The sequence below is a fragment of the Mesocricetus auratus genome, unplaced genomic scaffold (assembly GCF_017639785.1).
Source record: "Mesocricetus auratus isolate SY011 unplaced genomic scaffold, BCM_Maur_2.0 Super-Scaffold_100691, whole genome shotgun sequence".
Classification (NCBI taxonomy): Eukaryota; Metazoa; Chordata; class Mammalia; order Rodentia; family Cricetidae; genus Mesocricetus; species Mesocricetus auratus.
The window spans coordinates 2,546,488-2,567,052 of record NW_024429267.1 but is presented as its reverse complement, the minus strand read 5'-3'; the positions used below and the strand labels follow the sequence as shown (position 1 = coordinate 2,567,052).

The window sequence follows — 20,565 nt, the reverse complement described above, 5'->3', positions numbered from 1 at the left end:
CTGAGACCTGACATCTACTGAGACACCTGCCTCCATCCTAGCTCCTGCCAAAGTTCCTCCGTGTGTCCCTTCATTGGTGGCTACAGCTGCAGAGAGTCTTGGTGAAGGCTCCTTGCCCCTGTGCCATCTTGAGGTGGCTTCAGATACCACTGTCCCTGTGTTTCAGCCACAGGGTGCTGTGTTTACCCTCGTCTTTATAGATTTAGTCCCTGTAGCTTGTTTAGTTTCCCTCCAGCGCATGGTCCCTGTTTGAAGCCTGTGTCATTCCCTCACTAACCTCTGTGTCCTAAATGTGTGGTCTCTGGCTGCGTGGATTGGGTTCTCTAGGGTGCTCATTAAAGTGCGGGTCTCAGGCTCTCATCCTGACCTCCTGAGTCACAAACTCTGGCTGGTTTAAGGCCCTGGAACAAGTGCCTGCACCTGGAAGAACCCTTGAACCCATCTGTAATGTGTCGGCAGAAGGGTCCCAAAGCAAGTGCTGAAGACCCCTCCCGCTACAGCAGCTGAGTGTGCAGCGCCCACTCCGCTCATGGAGGGACAGGCTGTGTGTGGTTTCATTCCGCTCGAATATCTGTTGACAGAAAGGGTGTCATCGTGCAAAACTGAACAGCTTCTTAAACTTTTTTTTAGGAAGCATGTAGTGGCTGATTCGTGACGCTGCCGTCCTTCTTTGTCCCTGTGTGGTTTTTCCACGCATGTGTGGGCACGGGGAGGGGAGAGGAGCCTGAGGGGCCTGTGAGCCAAAAAAAAAGGTCAGAAAGCACAGCCTGAGACTGAAAGGGGCATCCAGATCCTGATGAGGCAGCAACACCTGCTCATGGGCAGGGGGAGGGGTGAGGCAGGAAGAGTGCCTGTCACACCCATACAGTCACGGGGGAGAGCAGCGGCTGAGCCTCAAGGTCAGGGATGTGGCTGGAGGGTCACTGGGAGGTGCTCAGGCCTCTGCACTGTCCTTGGGAGACTGGCCGTCTTTCTATCTCCATCCTGTGCCCTGGGGGAGGGGCCCTTTGTCCAGTCTTCAGCTGTGACTAGAAAGCATTGTGTCCTGACTATGCCCCTCACAGCCTCTTAGTGACAGGCCTGTTGTCCAAGATGCGCCCGAGGCTGGTCCAGGCCTGCGCCCATGTATTATGCAGTAATAACTGGAACAAAGCTGCAGTGTGTGGGAGCTGGCTGGGGGTGGGGTGAGGGCAGTTTCCCCATAGTCCTGTTTACCAGGCAAGAGGGCGGCATGGGGTACTGAGTGTTCAAAACAGGCCTCTCGGAGGGCTCCATGGCAGGAAAGGGGCAAGCAGACTCATGCGCATGGCTGTAGATCTTGCTGGTTGACAAAAGAGTTAGGAGAAAAATGGTCCCTCTGCTTCCTGGAAGACTCAGGCTTTCTTGGCCATTAACAAGGGACTCTATGATTAACTCTGACCCCAGTCAGCCAGTCATTCCCTGGGATGCCTATAGTGTGTCTGAGGGCCTTGGATTTCCAAGAGAGAAGACTTGGGGTGATCCCCTGATCAGAGCAAACTTAATCATTCCCTGAAGTCAAGGAGCTCCTGGAGTGGATAGCCATGTCTTGCTTCTCTCTGAATTCCCTACTCCAGAGCCTGGTGCAGGGTGTCCCAGTGGTGAGTGTTTGTGGGATGTGGAAGGGTTTCTTACTGTCCCATTGCTATAGTGCACAGAGGTGCACACATGTAATCCCAACACTTAGGAAGTGGAGTCAGGAAGATCAGAAGTCCAAGGTCACCCTTGGCCACATACAGAGTTTAAGAGCAACTGGGGACTATGAGAGTCTCAAAATTTAATTAAATAAATAAATCCTGTCAGGCTTTTACTCTTTCCACCATGTAAGAATACAACTAGAAATTTCCATCCATGCACCAGAGAGTGGGCCCTCACCAGATACCAAAACTGTTGGCCCCTTGGCCTCAGATTCCCCAGAATAGACTAACCCAAGAGATGCTCCGGAGATCCCACTGCTCGATGCTGACTGCTGGATGGAAGATGCATTATTCTTCAGACAAGGAGAGTGGAGGAAGCTGTCATGGCGAGAACTGGCCCTGAGAGACACCATGTAGGGCAGTTTATGACACCATGTAGGGCAGTTTATGATGCGATGTAGGGCAGTTTGTACACAGGACTCATGCCCTCCTCAAGTGGCCCTGTCCACCTGAGGTCTCCTGTCCTCTGTAAAAACTGTCCTGAGAGAGAATCCTTGCTCAGGTTGGTTAGATGAATTCCCAAGACTTGATCTATGACTGCTATGAACAGCATAGCGAGAGGCATAAGTGGGTCACTGCTGGAGACCTCTAATCAAATGACCTCAGATTCCTGTGTAAATCAGGAATCTCCCCTGTGCCCCTTCTCTACCTCCAAGTCGCCATATGTACTAACGGGGGCAGGGAGAGTTAAGCATCTCATGGGCTGGGTGTCGTGGTGGTAAAGCAGGTACTTACTTAGCAAGTGGGGGGGGGTGTTCAAATGTTACCACCAAAAAAAAAAAAAAAAGAAAAGAAAACCTCAGACAGGATGTGCATTGCTTGAAAAAGCTCCTCTTGTCCTAGTTTTCCTTTCAGAGAGATAGCTTTTTAAAAGTCATATTTATAGACTTCAGAATTTTCCTGTGACTCCCACTGAAGAGAAAGGCCTCACTCAAGGTCATCCAGCCCCTGGTCCCTTGTTGCCTGGCCTACCTGTCTTTGTCTTATAACACTCCCTCAACCAGGAAGCTATCTGAGGGACCCAGATCTAAAGATCCTCCCGGATGCTGTGAGCCATTTTAAGAATCCTCTAGGTAAGGTCCACTTGTGTGACAGGCCAGGAGTGTGCCGTGCCAGCATGTGGAATACAGCAGCATGCTCGGGCGACTCTGGCCAGAGCCATCTCCAGCATATGTGCATGAGCAGCCTAGTTTACCCTGAGCCGGGAGCTGGCTCTTATATGGGGAGCACGCATCATTGCGTGCAGGAGTCAGACAGGCGCACCAGGAGACAGGCGAGAACTGGTACACCGTGTGCAGAATTCACACAGACAGACACTTCCAGCCTCTCAGATCTAGAGGGCGTGTGGAGCCGGGGGGTTATAAGAAGGACGTGTGGGGGCCATGGCAGAAGAGAGAGCCTGAGTGTCCACGTGCACGTGCCCGCAGCCAACTGGAATCTGAGGTGACAAGGGACCTGGATGGACAAAAAGCTTACTGAAATGAAGGAATGGCATCCAACTTTATAAAGAATTGGGGGAGTTTGGACATTGCGGATGCCTGAGCAGAAGATATGGATCCAGGGGCTCTGTTTTTATCTGGGAGAAATCACTGAGGCGGAAGGGAAGGATTTGCGGGAAGGTGGGGGAGAGAAGGATGGGCACACGTCACGAACACTTCCTAAGTGTTTAACCTGCCTCACTCAATCCTCCCAGTCAAAGCCAAGAAGAAGGAAGCTGTAATCTAGCTGCCAGAAGGGCCACCAGGCTCTGAGAGGTTCACGGTGGTTGAAGGATTGTCAGGGCACAGATGCAGTCTAGACCCTCATTCTCTCAGCCCTCATCCTCCACTGCATGCTCTACAGCCAATGGGGAACCAGTTTGGCATGGTGGCACTGGAGAGTTGCAGCTAGGTGTCCTGGAACCCAGAGTTTAAAAAAAAAGAAAAAAAGCAAGGGATGGGTATGCCAGCCATTGCCCTTCCCTTCATATCTGCAGACCCTGGAGCTAGCCACTGGCTCCAGTCTCCTCCTCAGAGGGGCCTGGCCTGCTTTCCAGACACATTTTCCTATTGGTCCTTGAGAGACTTAGATCTACCTCAGCTCACTGATGGAGTCCACCCTAGGCCTCAATCCCAAGTCGGGCATTTCCACCTATGAAGTAAAGAGAAGTGTGCCAGTGTGTGAGTACGAGTGTCCATCAGAAGAACTCATGAGTGTGAGCTTACTGTGGGCAAGCTCAGTAAGGCGATCTGGAGCAGATGGACGCCAGGTCTCCTCACTGTGTCCCCTGTCACTACCGCTTTCTAAGCTATATGAAAGTGGGGGCTTCACGGTGAGTCTTAGGAGGCAGGAACTAAGGCACAGTCTCCTGTTCACATTTGCAGCCTCTATCTCAAGTCCCCATTGACGGCTTTGCCGTCCCGCTATGTCTGGACAGTCCCTGGGCAGTTACAGCAGAATGCAGGCTTGACCCCTGAGCAGGCACCCGCACTGCACTCATGAATGTCGTCCTCTGCGTTTCTGAACTATCCAGCTCACTTGGAGAAGTACTTAGTGAGCAGCTGGTACACGTCATGCTCTGCATTACACAGTGGAGACAGGTGGTCCAGGACAAGGTCCTCACCCTCCAGAAAACCATGCCGAGTGATGTGCCATTGACACTTGTGGAGCTACAAGGCCCAGCAAGATTGCGTTGTGGACTGGGAGTGGAGTTCAGTTGATACAGAAATACCTAGCACAGTCCAGGCTGTGGGCTCAATCGTGGCATCACACACACACACACACACACACACACACACACACACACACACACACGCACACGCACACGCACACGCACACACACAGAAAAAGGAAGGAAGAAAGGGAGGGAGAGAGGAAAAAGGGAAGACATAATGTATGCTATATATACAAAAACTAAATAAAAAAGCAGTGTTATGCATCCCAGTATTTACTATGCTTCTACTCTGCTTCACAGAAAAAATAAAAATAAAACACCCCCCCAAACAAAACAAACACCGAAAAACCCTACTGGGATGTCAAGATGGCCCAGCAGGTAAAGGTACTGACCTCTAAGCCTCAGGACCTGCGTTTGTAGAAGGAGAGACTTTCACAAGTTGTTCTCTGACCTCCACAACACAAGCAAAGCACACCATGGCAGGTGCACAGACACCAACGTGTGTGTGTGTGTGTGTGTGTGTGTGTGTGTACACATGCATACACACAAAATAAATAAAATTATAATTTAAAAATTTTTTAATGTACTTTTAAAATAATTACTGCTTGAAAGGCATCTTTCTGACTGGATAAGCTGCTAATAGGAGGTGTCTCCAGCATGAGACACCAACCAGTATCTCATGTGTTGCTGGATTGTATCACATTTAATTCTATGCTGTGGGAAAAGAGCAAGGACTGGGTTGTTTTCATTGAGGAATCAGAGGCGATCCCTAGTTCAAGTGGCACTTGAACCTAATCCAGATGTGTGCTGGGAATTCAGTAAACACAGAAAGGGAGGCTGCAGCCAGATGGAAGCTCCCACAGGAATGCAGGCTGCAGGAGCGAGGAAGAGTCCAGGAGCTCAGGGATGAGGCTGGCACGTGGATGGGCTCCTAGTTGTGAGGCTCAGTGCGCAGTCATCCTGGGCATCGAGACGAGGCCTTTTTGCATCTTCATGATAAGGAATAAGATGTGGAGACTCAGAGGGGCTGTGTGTCCTGCCCAGGGGCATGGTAGCAGAGCAGAATCTAAATTTGGGCACTTACTTTGGGGTTAATTCAAAGAAATGTTGGAATACATGCTGTGATTTTTTAATGTCATTCTGTAGGTGAGAGGAGGGCATCATATTTTTTTTTGAGGAAGAGAAATGGCCTGATCTATTTCTTTTTCAGGGGAATCACAAATGTGTAGGAGATGGGCTCAGAGAAGGCATGGTCTCTGTCTGGAGACCAGGGCATCTATCGTCTTGCAGCCAGGCGGGAAGCCTCAGAGACTGTCCATCAGCTTTACTTTGCAGTGGTTCTCAAACCTCCTAATGCTGTGACTCTTTAATGCAGTTCCTCGTGTTGTGCTGACTCCAACCATTACATGATTTCATTGCTGCTCCATAACTGTAATTTTCCTACAGCTGTGAATTGTAATGTAAATATCTGATATGCAGCATATCTGATACATGACCACCCAGAAGGGGTTGTGACCTACAGGTTGAGAACCCGTGTTTTAGGGGCATAGGTGAGGGTGTTTTGTTCCTATGTAGCATGAAGGTGAGAATAAAAGGAAAACAATGTCTGTTTCCTTTTTCACTTTGACCACTGGGAAGTTCAGAACCCTTATCTATGGTACTGTTTGTTCCAGGGAGCACCGAGAGCTACAATCCCTGTGTGGACTCATTTTGTTTTGCCTTGGTTCTCTAACATCTCACTGTCTTTTAACCTTAATTTCATCATCTCCCTTTTCGTGCTGCTGTAATACGTCATTTTAGTGTAGAGTCTTAAGAGTCGGCATTATCTAAGCCAGGTGATGGTAGTGCCTGCCTTTGATCCCAGCTCTCGGGAGGCAGAAGCAGGTGGATCTCTGTGAGTTCAAGGCCAGCCTGGCTACAGAGCGAGTTTCAGGACAGCGACCACTATGCAGAGAAACCCTGTCTCAACCCTTCCACACCCCCCACAAAAGGAGTAGGCTCTATTTAAACCACATGAAAGTAACTAGAGTTTGCTTTTTCTCAGGAGAAATTGGGAGGAGGTGAGGACTTCTGGGCATCTGTCCAAGTGTCAGGTGAGCAACAGATGCAGTCCTCATCTGGAAGGGTTCTCCTCCTTCTTGCTTCTTGAGGAACAACCAGGGACCACTGGTGTCATGAGGATAGATTCAGAGGCCGTGAGCGCGCTTCTGTTTAATCGCCATGTATTTATTTAGTGTATATTAGTGACGCCAAGTATAAACTTGCTGAGAAGGAGGCTCAAGCAGATGCTTAAGTGTCGGAATGAGGCGATTAAAAGGAAGGTCTAAGCGCTGTGGGTGACGTGTGGAGTACTTTCCCAGCCATTCCATCATTGCATAAAAACAAACAAAAAGCTGAAATAAACATGACATGGGGGCTGGGGCCATAGCTCAGTGGACAAAGTGCTTACCATGATTGAAGACCCTTAACACAAGATGTTGTGGCATACCCTGTAGCCCCAGCTCTGGGGAAGTGGAGACAGGAGGGTCCCTGGGGCTCACTGACCCAACCAACCAGTGAGCTCCAGGTTCGGTGAGAATAGCAACTGAGGAAGATAGCTGAAATTGATCTCTGACCCCCCACACACACACACACACGCACACGCACGCATGCACAGAGTGTCCAAACAAATTTTTATTTGTATTGGTAGAAGTGCTGAGCATTGATGTCTGTGCCACTCACATAAGGACATTTGGAAAATTCTAATTCCATTCTAGCGCTTGGTGGATAGATGACTGAACTGAGTGCCCGGAAGGACAGATCATATGTCTGAGTCTTACCAGTTGTTTTAAGGCGTGGGGTGAAGAACAGCTTCCCCCTCCAACTCACTCAGCCTGAGTGTAGCGATCTCCTGGCTGTGTGTCTTACTTTTGAATCTCTACATAGGGATGTGATCCTCTTGGAAGCAGGAATGGCATGAGATGACAGAGGACAAAACCCAAAGCCTGACTGACCTTGAGTGCTCAGGAGAATAGCGATGACAATAGTGGCCATTGGGTGGCTGTGAGGCAATGTGGGGTGTGTGGGGTGTGTACTCAGATGTCATCCTTCTGGGTAGGGTATGTGACACAGCATGCATAAAGGTGACTTTCACTTGAATGTGGACTGCTGATCCAGATGTGCCTGAGAGCTGCCAGTGGCTGGAAGTTGAGGTGGGCAATTCAGCCTGTCATTCACTCTGAGTCAGAAAGTCTCTTGGTGTCACCCAGTTCATCCAGAACCTGCTGTTGAGTCCCAGCTCTAACACCTTTGCCAAAGGGCTCTCCACTTCTGTCTCCTTTTCTTTTCTTGTGTGTGTGTGTGTGTGTGTGTGTGTGTATGTATGTATGTATGTATGTATGTATTGTACATCTTCATGTGTGTGTTATACATCTTGGTGTATGTGTGCATGTGTGTTATACATTTTGGTGTGTGTGTGCATGTGTGTTATACATCTTAGTGTGTTATACATATTCATGCACATGTGTGTTATACATCTTGGGGTGTGTGTGTGTGTATGTATGTATTGTACATCTTCATGTGTGTGTTATACATCTCGGTGTATGTGTGCATGTGTGTTATACATTTTGGTGTGTGTGTGCATGTGTGTTATACATCTTAGTGTGTTATACATATTCATGCACATGTGTGTTATACATCTTGGGGTGTGTGTGTGTATGTATGTATTGTACATCTTCATGTGTGTGTTATACATCTTGGTGTATGTGTGCATGTGTGTTATACATTTTGGTGTGTGTGTGCATGTGTGTTATACATCTTAGTGTGTTATACATATTCATGCACATGTGTGTTATACATCTTGGGGTGTGTGTGTGTGTGTGTGTGTGTGTGTGTTATACTCTTCATGTGGGTGTGTGTATGTGTGTTAAGTCCAGAGGTCAATGTTGGGCATCTTCCTCACTCATTCTCTACCTAATTTTTGAAGCAGGATTTTTTTGTGGAACATGAAGAGCACTAACATGACCAGTGAGCTCTACACATCCCCGTCTCCATTCCCCAGCACTGGGATCACAAGCAAGCACCACTACACTCAGATTTGTATGTGGGTGCTGGGAATCCAGTTCCTCGTGCTCTTGTTCAGCTCACTTTCCTCACTGAGCCATCTCCATAGCTCTGCCCTCCCAGTTCTTCAATGCCTTCAGTGATGAAGAGCTCACCTCTTCCTAACTTAGCCCATCTTACCATTGGTCACCACTAACTCCAACTAGAGACTAAAGTAGCTCACTCCAGGGACTTCTCCAGGAGAGATACCCACACCCGCTCGCTCGGGAACGTATTGGAAGTGCCTCCATAGGCAGGCTGCCCAAAGTCCAGAGGAAAAAGCAGGCGTATACTCTACCTTGAAGAGTTTCATTTACATGCTGCCACGCCTGGTTTTTACATGGGTGCTGGAGATCTGAACTCAGATGTGTGAACATGACAAGCACATGACCAACTGCACCACCACCATCTCCTCAACTCCCTCACTTTAATGTATCCCTTTAGCTTGTGTAGTCTTACTGTGTAGCCTAGGCTGACCACACATTCACTACTCTCCACGTCCAGCTTTCACTGTCTGTCCGCTTTTCAGATGGAGGAGGCTCCCAGTGGTGCTTGCTTGGAGCAACGCTACAAGGAAGCAGCCCATCTCCTACACCCCTCCCTTTGTCAGGACACCCAGACTTGCTAAGGCAGCCAAGCAGAAGCCAGGCCTGCTACCAGCAGGGTCTGTGTCCTTTCTCACCGCCCCCCAACAGAGGTCATATGGGAATCCTAGCAGCGGGCACATGAGAGAAAACTTGACTCGTGTGACCTCCAGTCCACCTACCCACAGCTGTGCTCCATTCACTTCCTTACCCTGCCCAACCCATCCCGGGGGAGAGCAGTGGGTGAGGTCAGCCCTCCCACCCACCTCGTGAACTGAGGCCAATCAAGAGGACTGGGAGGCAGCTCGGGCCAGTGGGGTGGGTTCTAGGGAGAAGCCTTCTGGGAGCTTCACTGTGGGGCCCAGGGCCTGGTCTCCTGGGAATGGCAGTGGTGGGCAGGCTGATGGGGGGGCTGGGCCTGCATGCTGAATCCCAGGTCCCAGAAAGCCCTGTATGATAATTAATATTGTCAACTTGACAGGGTCCAGAGACACACCTCTGGGCACATCTAAGAGGGAGTTTCTAGACTGTGTTCACGGAGATGGGAAGACCCACTCCAACCGTGTGTGCCATGCTGATGCAATAGGATCTTGAACTAAATACAAAGGAGAAAGCAAGCAGAAGTCCAGCCTCCATCTCTCTCTGCTTCCTGGCTATGGATGCAGTGTGGGTTCGCCTGCTGCCTCATGTTCCTGCTGCCATGACTTCCCTGTAAACCCATACTGGCTGGTTTTGTGTGCCAACTTGACACAAGCTAGAGACACAGGAGGAAGGAGCCTCAGTTGAGGAAAAGCCTCCATGAGATCCAGCTGTAAGGCATTTTCTCAATTAGTGATTGTGGCGGTTTGAAAGAAAATGGGAGTGGCACTATTAGGAGGTGTGGCCTCATTAGAGGAAGTGTGTCACTGGGGAGGCAGCCATAGAGGTCTCATATATGCTCAAGCCAAGTCCAGTGAGACAGACCACTTCCTGTTGCCTGTGCATCAAGATGTAAGATCCAGCAGCTTCTCTGGCACCGTTTCTGCCTGCATGCTGCCTTGCTTCCTGCCATGACGGTAATATACTAAGCCTCTGTACTGTCAGGGAGCCACCACACTAAATGTCCTCCTTTGTAAGGGTTGCCGTGGTGGTCAACGTGTCTCTTCACAGCAATGGAAACCCTAACTAAGGCAGTGATCAATAGGAGAGGGCCCAGCCCATGGTGGGTGGTGCTATCCCTGGGTTCTATAACAAAGCAGGCTGAACAAGCCAGGGGAAGTAAGCCAGTGAGCAGTTCATGTCACTTATGGCCTTGTCAGGGCAAGATGGAAGGTGGACATGCTGAGCCCCTGCAGTCCTGGGTATTGAACTCAGGGCTTTGCACATGCTAGGCCAATCCTCTCCCACTGTCCACATGCACAATCTGGGTAGTTTTCAAAAGTTTACTGAGATGTAATTTGCATCCATTTCATTTGTGGTTCCCCATGCTTGTCATAAGTGCACAAGGCTATGAAACCATCATTCTTAGGTTAGAAGGCATCTCCTCACCCTCAGAGATGCCCTCCTGACCTATGGTCAGCTCTCCTCCTTCCTAGGCCTGCCACAGCTCACCTGTGTTGTCCTCATAGTTTGGGCTTCACCAGGATAACCCGGAAATGGAATTGTTTGCAGATTGGCTCTGCTCACCTTGCTCAGTTGTCTATGCTTGGGACTCATCAAGAGCTGGTGGGGATTGACCACTTGGATTTCCCAGCCATGCCTCAGCATGAGTGAGCCCCAGCTTATCTTTCCAATATCAGCTTCCATCCTAACAACACCATCTAGCCAAAGATGTGATCTGTTTGATTCACACATAGATTATTTCACATTGGCTACTTCAAAAGTCAAAAGGCAGAGCTGTAGAGATGGCTCAGTGTATAAAAGCACCTGCTGCTCTTGCAGAGGACCTGTGTTCAATTCCCAGCAACCACATGGCAGCTTACAACTGTCTGTAACTCCAGGGGCTCTGATACTCTCACACAGACATACATGCAGGCAAAACATTAATGTCCTTTTTTTTGAGACAGGATTTCTCTGTGACATTGGAGCCTGTCCTGGAACTAGCTCTTGTAGACCAGGTTAGTCTCAAACTCACAGAGATCAGCCTGCCTCTGCCTCCTGAGTGCTGGGAGTGCCACCATCGCCCGACTCCGATGTACATTTTAAAAAAGAAGTAAGAAAAGAGCCAAAAGGCTCAATCTTCAACAATTTAGAGAAACATAAATAGATAAATAAATAAACAAATGGAGAGAGTAACATCATGCTATATGGGGCAGGGAAGAATGATGAGTAGTAGGTCAGGGTTATGGAGAAGGCCCTGGGTGATGAAGCCACTGAGAAGACACCGGGGAGCTCCAGAGTGTGTGAGGAGTAGGGTAGAGTGGCCGAGGAGATCACAGAGCTCCACGATGGACACCCTGGAGTGCTTTAATGCCTGAGGATGGCACAAAGCTGGGAGCTCAGGAGGATTTGGGAAGCCCTCACTGGTCTGCCCTGTTCAGCTGTCTGGGCTGTACCCAGCAGCAAATCACCTGGCAGGAACAAGAAGGAGGTGAAACCCAACCCAGATTCCAGACTGTGGACTGGAAACTCACTGCTACTGTTACAGGGAGACCCACACTTCCTTCTTCCCTGGGGGCTGGGGTCCCAAATGCATGAATAGGGTCAATAGAGACTTTAGTGGCAGAGGCCAGTCTGCAGAATGACAACAGTGTGGCTCTCAGGGGACCACACCTTGGATTTGAGAATATCAGAGAGAATAGCCTGTGGCCAGGACAGGGAGGAGAGGATGTGTGTCTTAGTTACCTTTATTTTTATTTGGGACTCTCAGTTCCAGAGGGTTAGAGTTTATGACCATCATTGGGAGGGGTATGACAGCAGGCAGGCAGGCACTGGAAGAGTGCTAAGAACTCACATCTTGATCAGGAGAGAGAGAGAGAGAGAGAGAGAGAGAGGGAGAGAGAGAGAGAGAGAGAGAGAGAGAGAGAGAGAGAGAGAGAGAGCTAACTGGGAATGATGTGGGCTTTTTAAACCTCAAAACCTGCCTGCTTCGTACTCCAACACACCTCCTCCAACAAGGCCACACCTCCTAATCCTTCCCAAACAGTTCTATGGGGGCCGTTCTCATCCAAACTACCACAAAGGACATAGAATGATCCCTGGGAATTCCTAGTGCTTACAGGAGGGTCAAGAAGCCAGGGACAGGGTCAGGTCAGGAGATCTGGAAGAAGCAAACTGAGAATCCTGACCTGATGACCATGACCCTAGCTCACAGGGGAAAGATGCTAGGCATGCTCACATGTGCTGACACTGCATCTAGCCGATGTGCTTAACCTGCAGCTCACAGATCTCATGAGACCCAGAGCAGCTGTGAATGCAACCCAATACAAATCCTAAACTTACCTAAACATCATGAGCTGTTTTATGATTTTGTTTCTCTTGTAACTTTGTAAATGGCAAACACTCATGGCAGTGTCAGAAAGTCAAACATACCTATAGGGAAAAGAGCCAGAAGTCAAAAAGACTGGATGAGCCCCTGCCAGAGGCAGCAGCCCCATCAGGGTTAGACGGGCCCGTGGACAGGCGTGCCGGTCACAAGCCTTGTCCCTTATATGTCAGTTTTCACCGCGTTCCATCTTGCCTTTACTCCTCTGAGCTCCTGTAGTTAGAGAGCATCAGTGGAATGAAGAGGGAGCAATCGCTTTGCGAGATCAGCAGACACTGTTCCAAGGGGAGGCTCTGTGGGGAAGGAGTAGGAAGGGGAAGGCCACCTATTGTTTTCCCAGTCATCCTGGCTCTGACCCCTGAGCTATGTAACATATGTGCCACGCACAGGCCTTTGCATCAGCTCACCAAGGGTCTCTTCAGAGGGGTGGGAGGAACGTGGAGAGGCCCTTGGTTTCCTGTGCCCCTAGCAGGGGAAGCACCTGTTGGCTTGTGTGGAGATTTTTTTTAATTCTTTTGGTCTGCCTTATCCTTGTGCTTGCTTTTTGGGTTTATGTTTGTTACCTCCTGGCCTCAAGATGGTTGCTCCAGCTCCAGACTTTACATTGTCAAATGCAAACAAAGACAGGAAGCTTGCCTTAGATAGCATGCAGAGAAAACTTTTCTTGGATTGTTCATTAAAAAAAGAAGATCTTTCCCACCTCCTCCTCAGCAGATTTCCTGTGTGTGTGTGTGTGTGTGTGTGTGTGTGTGTGTGTGTATGCATGTGTATACAGGTATGTGCATGCAACTGTGTATGCATGTATACATGTATATATGTATACATGTATGTGTACAAGTGTGTGTATGTATGAGTGTGTATGCAGGTACACTCAGGTGTTAACTCCTCAAGAGCTGTCTGCCTTGTTATTTGAGACAGGTTCTCTCACTGGAACTTGGGGATCACCAATCAGACTGGCCTCCAAACTCCATAAATCCAGCTGTCTCCACTCCCTAACACTAGAATTGGAAGCACATACTATCATGCCCAGAGGGGTTTTTGTCTGTTTGTTTGTTTGTTTACAATGGTTCTAGAGATTGAGAGCCTCCTGCTTGTTTGGCAAGCTCTTTTCTGACTGAGCCATCTCCTCAGGCCCATGTACCCCATTTCCAGAGATGAGAACACCCCCCAAAAGTTAATGAACAAGCATAAGGTTTGTCATGCAGTTCTGGGGTTTGGACCAGCTATATCTCACTTTAACGTTCCCATGCATCCTCAACGCTAGCAGGTGACAACTGGCAGTTCTATAGAGAAATTAAGTTCTACCAACCTCAGAGCATAGCCAGCCCCCATGGTGCATATGAAGTGCCAGACAGCTGGTGGCCCAGAGGCATTGCACCTGCTGGGTGGCAAAGCCCCAAAGGGGCCAGTTTTCAAAGCCCCAACCTGAAGAAGTTCCAGCACCCCTGGAAGGGAGAGGCCTCCCTGGAGATTCCAGGAATGGGCTGCCTCTGCTAGCCTAATGTGGCCCCGCTGCTGAAACACCTGGGAATTGCCAGAGTTGCAGTGGTCATCCCTCAGTACCTCTTCAGTCTGCTAGAAACACACTGTGCCCACCTTCAGTCAGCAGTAGTGAGAGTAGCTGGCAGGCACTCTCCTGTCCCCGAGAGCAACGTCCTCTGCTGCAGAGCCGACAAGCACACAGCTCTTCCTGTTGGTCTTGTTCGCTCATCTGAACCTCTGGGGTAACAATGATGGCCCTGCGGCGGCCTCCTGCACCTAGGGCCCCTTCTTCATGGTGACTCCAGAGACACCATTCACACTGTCCTTTACTAGTATGTTACCTTCAAGGCCCGAACGATCCCTCCCAACTCTATTATGCAAAGATACAGATGAGCTCTGCCTGCAGATGACCAGGATGAATACATGTGCCATTAGTGGAGCCAGCCTGAATCCATGTTGTCTTGCAAAAGCCTCTAGGCTCTTTGGGTGTGATTTGGCTTCTGCTTGAATCCTGAAAGGGGCAGGGGGAAAGATGGCATCTAACTCTATCCCACCCTTAACATGTCCTGACAGATATCCACTGAAGTAACCAATCTGTCCTATCCTGGGTGTTCTTTTGGGCATCTGCAGTTGGATAACTCCTGTTTCATTTCCTCCTGGTTCTGCTAGGAAAAGCTATTTTCAACTAGTCCTTTGCTGGCCTTGCTGGGCCCTAGTCTCAATGATCATCTTACCCAGGCCCAGGCTGGCTCTTCATGGCCTTTTATGCTAAAGACTTGACCCCTCACATGGCGTCTTCCTGGTGACCTGTGACTCTCATACCTCCACACCCATCAGAGATATACAATGAGGGGTGCATGCTAGGCTGTCCTAGCTGTGCCCCCAAGACATCCTGATTTACCAAAGCCATCTTTTACTCAGCCAGCTATTCCAAAGTGTTCTCTTCCCTTCCATACCAACTTGGAAGCCCCTGAGTCTCCTGTGCCCTGCCACTACCCCCACGCAGCACGTTAACCTGTGAGACAGTGGCCCAAAGTGTCAACAATCAAGGCCCATGCACCAAGCCTGTTTTCCTTCTTATCCATGTGATCACAGTCAGCCAGAGGTGGCCTTTCCACTCCTCTTGGTGTGATGAGAACGCCTCTAAGTTAGGGTGACTTCTCTGTTGCCCTCATGTGAAGGCCAAGCTAGCCAAGCCTTCTTGCACTAAATCCTCCTCTGGGCTGTTGCATTGCTGCAAACTCCCCCAGCTGGGGTGTCAGAGCTGGGAGTGCTTGAGCGTTGCTTTACCGGCCCCACCCTTTTCTGGGTAAGGGAATGCTAGTTCTTGAAAGAGCGGTGCTCCGGTTCCATTCTGTTGCTGTGACAAACACTGTGACCAAAAGCAGCTTAGAGGAGAAAAGGGTTTTCTTCAGCTCATGGGTGACAGTCGGGCATGAAGGAAGGCAGGACGGGGACTTGAAGCCAGGCCTGCTTGCTATCCCCTACACTTTACCTCTGACAAAGGAACTTGCTTCACGCTGAAGTACAGCAATGGAGGACATGGCTCTCTGGCTCACTCCACTCCTGCTTAGCTAGCTTTCCTACACAGCCCAGGACCACTTGCGTAGGGAAAGGCGTAGCCATCAGTGGGAATGTGTGTGGACCAGAGTTTGGGTCCCTAGCACATATGTAAATACCAGGTAGATTCGGGGGACCTCCTGTAATTCTAGACTTGGAAGGCAGAAACAGAGGAAACGGGGAAACTCTGAGTTTAATTTAGAGACCCTGCCTCATTAAGTAAGGTGAAAGAGCCATGGAGGATGATTGGGCTTCTACATGTACACACACACACACACACACACACACACACACACACGAAATACATACATAGATATTGCATGTATATATTGCAAGTGAATGGCTCCTGAGGAATGAATGCTAGCAGAGGTTGACACCTCCATACATGTACTCACACAAACATGCAAACATGACGACACAAAGTCAGTTCCCTAAAGTATAAATACTCCCTTCCCCTCTCTCCTCTACCCTCTCCCCTCAGCTGCATCACCTGCCTCTGCTGCCAGCCCTGGCTTCATGTGCCCTTCAAGGGGAGCAGCCGGCTAGCCTGCCATTCCCAGAGTAAATCACTCTCCCTGAGTAGCACTCTGAGCTGAAAGGACATGTAGAATACAGCACTGTCACCTAGGATGGGGTTGTGTCCTTGTGAGTTGGGAGAAGCTCTTGCCTAGAATTGTTGGCCAAGGATCATGAAGACAGGTCCCCTTGCTTGCTAACTCAGATTCTTTCTGCAGGGCAGTGAGGGCCAAGCAGGGAGCACCGAGAGTTACCAGCGGGGATGCTCACACAAAGCCCTTTTGTTTTCTCAGCAACATGAAGTTCAATCAGAAAGTTGTGGCTCCAATTTCAAAGCCTTTAGCTGGTGATGCCCCTTGAAGGGTTTCTAAGGCTCAGGAGATGTGACTCCATCTGCATGTGCATACGCACGAGAGCGTGCTCGCACACACATGCATGCACAAACACGCTCTGGGCACGTGACTTGGCACCTGCTTCTCTTTGGGCTAAGTGACGCATTGCTTTCCACCTTATGATTGACAGTACTAAAGCGTTCTCATTATTTAGAGTGCTGAGGTATGCGTCCTCTCTCCTTCAGCAGCGATGTCACAGTGCCCACCAGCAAGCCTCCTCACCCCACTTAGTGGTAATCCAAAGAGGTCATCTCCCGTGGAGGGGAGGGAGCAGCCAAGCCCTGTCACCAAGTTCCCCAGGAACACCTTATCAGTCCCCCCCCCCTTTTTTACACTGCCAAGTGACAGGGATCCAAGCTCTTATCTTTAAGGCAGCAGTCTGAAGGCTCACTGGCTCCCGGGACCAAAGTGTAGGGTCCAATGTAGGACCATAGGGCCAGGGAGAGTTAACACTGTTCCCACTGTCCCCTGGGCAGCACAGATGTCCCCTTCCCTGCATGCACATATGGCTCCTCCATCATTTGGAGGCGTTTCCTGCCTAGGTCTGCATGACCATAACCATGTAGCCTTGCTGCGTCTTGGCTCAGAGACTCCCAGAGATCATCACCCTTGAAGAGAAAGGATCCCTTACTCTGGAGGCTCTCTGAACAGAGTCCCAAACATTACAGAGAGCGAAGACCACATTTCACAGATAGATCTGCCCAGCTCAGCTTTTAGCCTCAGCTGTGAACTAGCCTTGTATATGACTCTTATATTTTTGGTTGTGAGCCTAGCCTTTAACGACTGAGTCATCTCTCCAGCCCCAGCCTTGTTTATAAAGTGACTCTGTTTAGTCAAACATGGAGAGTTTGAGACCAGCCAAAGCTACGTAGAGTCCATGTCAGAAAATGAATAAATGCAAAAGTAGAGGCTAGGATTGTAGCTCAGGTGGTAGAAACTCGGTTTGATCCCCAGCACTGCAGAAACTGGGTGTGGTGTCCCACACCTGTAACCCTGGCACTTGGGAGATAGAGGCAGGAGAACTGGGAGTTGAGGGTCATCTTGAGCTACATATCAAATTGAGGCCAGCCTGGGCTACATGTTCTAGAAAAAGGAGGAAGAGGCAGCATGTCAGCATGCCTGTCAAGAGCCAGCCACATAGACTCCTTATCTGTCACTGCACCCGAGAGCTGGGAGCTGAGTGAAAAGGACAGCGAGTGGGAGAGAATGGATAAAAGGAAAGGGAGGAAGTGGGCAGACATCAGCGGAGGTGATGTCAGGTGAGATGCCACTGAGGGCTCCCCAGGAGTATCTGGGGTGAATGTAGATGTGGGGGACTCGGGAGAGTCTGAGGTCAGCGTGTCTTGTGCTGGGCATGAGCTGGGCAGCTTTGTGCTGACTGCCTACATCCTTAGAGGTGATATTAGATTCCCTTCTATAGGAGCAGATGGAGGGGGAACAGAGAAGTTCAGGGTCTTGTCCAAGTCACACAGCTGCTGTGCAGAAGGATGGGGCTTGAATCTAGGTCTTTGAAGACTCCAGTCTAGGCTTGTTGCTTTCCCTGGGAGCCCCAGGAAGCCTCCCAATGTGGTCCTCACTGGAAATGAGCAGATCCCAGGACCCAGTCTGCAGGATGGCAGGTGGGGGGTAGGGGATGGTTTGAGCTCTCTGCCTTCCACTGAGTTGGGCTCTCTTGAGGAGGGGCTGGCCATCATCAGACCAGGGACTTGGGCAGGCCAGGCACAACAAGCTGAAGTTCAACTCTGCTCAGAAGGCCCTGGTCCTTCTTCCTGCTGTCCCCAAGAAGAATCTGGCCCTGGGGAAGGAGAACCTGGGCTGAGGGATATATCAGCAGCAAGAAAGGGTCTAAAGTCAGCTCTGAGGCTGGTCCTGAGGTTGAACTGACACTGGGCAGAGAAAAGTGCACACCCAACCAGAGAGGCACTGGGAGAAGCTAAGATGGGTAAACACGGCACCTCCCCTATGGAACTGTGGAACCTAGAATGTTCTCTCTGGCAGGGAGAGCGTGGTTTCTATAAATTCTCTCTCAGATGGCTCTCTAAGCAGGTGACAGACCCATAGTATATTTTTCACACCATGTTTTGTTTTGGTTTTTTTTTAACTGATCTATCTTTTCTTTTTTCCCTTCTTAGCCTCATTAGCACTCATTCACAAAAGTATCTGTGACATCAAGGGTCTGAAATTTGTGTTATATTTTATTCTAATGTAAATTAAAATAAACACACGCCGGGCGGTGGTGGCGCACGCCTTTAATCCCAGCACTCGGGAGGCAGAGGCAGGCGGATCTCTGTGGGTTCGAGGCTGGGCTGGACCGATAGCCTCCAAAACAATACAGAGAAACCCTGTCTCGAAAAACCAAAAAAATAAATAAAAAAAAATAAACACACAATAGCAAAAATTAAAAGCTTCATCTCTTAGTCAGGTGTGGTGGCACACAACTTTAATCCTAGCACTCGGGAGGCAGAGGCAGGCGGGTCTCTGTGAGTTCAAGGCCAGCCTGATCTACATAGTGATTTATAGGCTAGTCAGAGACCCTGTCCAAAAAACAAAACAACCTTTTACCTCCTCACTAGATGTGGTAGTGCTTACTTGTAATCCCAGCACTCAGGAGGTGGAGGCGGAAGACCAAGGTTTAAGGTTATCCTGGGCTACAGGCTAGCCTGGGCTATAGGAGAGACCCTGTTGAAAAATAAAAGATTCCTTCTTGACATTGTGCGCAGCTGGGCCCACTCCTGCGTTGGTAGGGCTTTCTTGCCAGAGGCACCATCCTCTAGAAGGCTGTCGTGGACCATCCACTCACACCCTCCACATGCATCAAATTGGAGTCTGGTGACTAGTCAGGGCCCGGGGTGTGGACAGTGGGCAGGGTGGGCTGAGGAGAGCCTACTAGAACAAGCCGCTCGAACTTCAGGGTGGTTCTGTGTCATTTAGGGGAAGGCAAGGAAACTGGGTCAGCACACTGAGTGCTGGACCCTACTCTTAAAATATTACGCTGACTGCTAGACTGAGCCTAGGACCCAGGAACTGCAGAGACCCGTCCCACCTTCAGAGATTCTAATCTTAGGGTCCCACATCAAGGAATTCATTCCAGACTCAAAAGGCTCAACAGCCAGGGCCTTCCCATACGGCATACTCAGCCGTGTGGCCTTGTACCAGCTCTGCACGATGATGACCATAATGGTGGTGATGGTGGCAATGATGAAATGTAGAACTATGAGGTTTTTGAGGGCATGCTCCCAGGGAGAAAGTCTAGAAAATCAGAGGGGGAGACGATGAAGCGTGGTAGTTTTCTTCCTCGAGCAGAAGGTGGCATCCCGGCTCCTGTCACTGGCATGGTCCTCAACCTTTGTGGACACCCAGTCTACTTAATCTCCAGGGCTGAGTGGAATGAGTTTGGACAGTCAGGACACTGTCACATGTGTGGCTGCCTTGCTGTGTCACATGCCACTATCACTGGTAGAGAGAGGACCCTACACTCTTTCTAGAATATTGTTGGGCATGTGAACAACAAACAGGGAAGTTGTGGCCATCCTCCTGCCAGGCTCTGTGTCAGAGAGACCTTCTCAGCCGAGCAGCCAGCACACTGTAGGCTCTGTGATCTTGGTGGCTTCACCTCTCGTCCCTCCACGAAGGTGAGCCCGAGGGATCACTGACTCTCCAGTGCCCTGCCCAGCCCCTTCATGAATAACCAGCCTAACCTTGCCTCTGTCCGTCCCTTGCAGATGTCCTGGCGACCGCAGTACCGCAGTTCCAAGTTCCGGAACGTGTACGGGAAGGTGGCCAACCGGGAGCACTGCTTTGACGGGATCCCCATCACCAAGAATGTACACGACAACCACTTCTGTGCAGTCAATGCCCGCTTTCTGGCCATAGTCACCGAGAGTGCAGGAGGTGGCTCCTTCCTTGTCATCCCCCTGGAGCAGGTAAGTGGCTCTGGTTTCCCTGAGACTCTGAAGGAGAGCAGGGCTGGCCCTGGGGGCCTGAGATCCGTTTTCTGTGCATTTGGATGGGCCTCTACCTAGAGGACTGGAATGCACCTGCCTCTAGATGCAACTTGGCTTCTGTCATTCTATCTCAGTGTTCTTTTGGTATAGAGCAGAAGGCAAACAGAGACAGCTAT

At 49.9% G+C, this 20,565-nt stretch overlaps 1 protein-coding gene across 1 annotated transcript in view; it reads left to right on the top strand.

The window, feature by feature from the left end:
- Coro2b (coronin 2B) overlaps window positions 1–20,565 on the top strand; it is a 105,843-nt gene that overhangs the window by 25,812 nt on the left and 59,466 nt on the right. Inside the window, exon 2 of the mRNA XM_005075578.4 lies at window positions 20,168–20,368. Within this exon, the coding sequence (XP_005075635.1) occupies window positions 20,168–20,368 (201 nt within the window). The remainder of the gene's footprint in view (window positions 1–20,167; window positions 20,369–20,565) is intronic.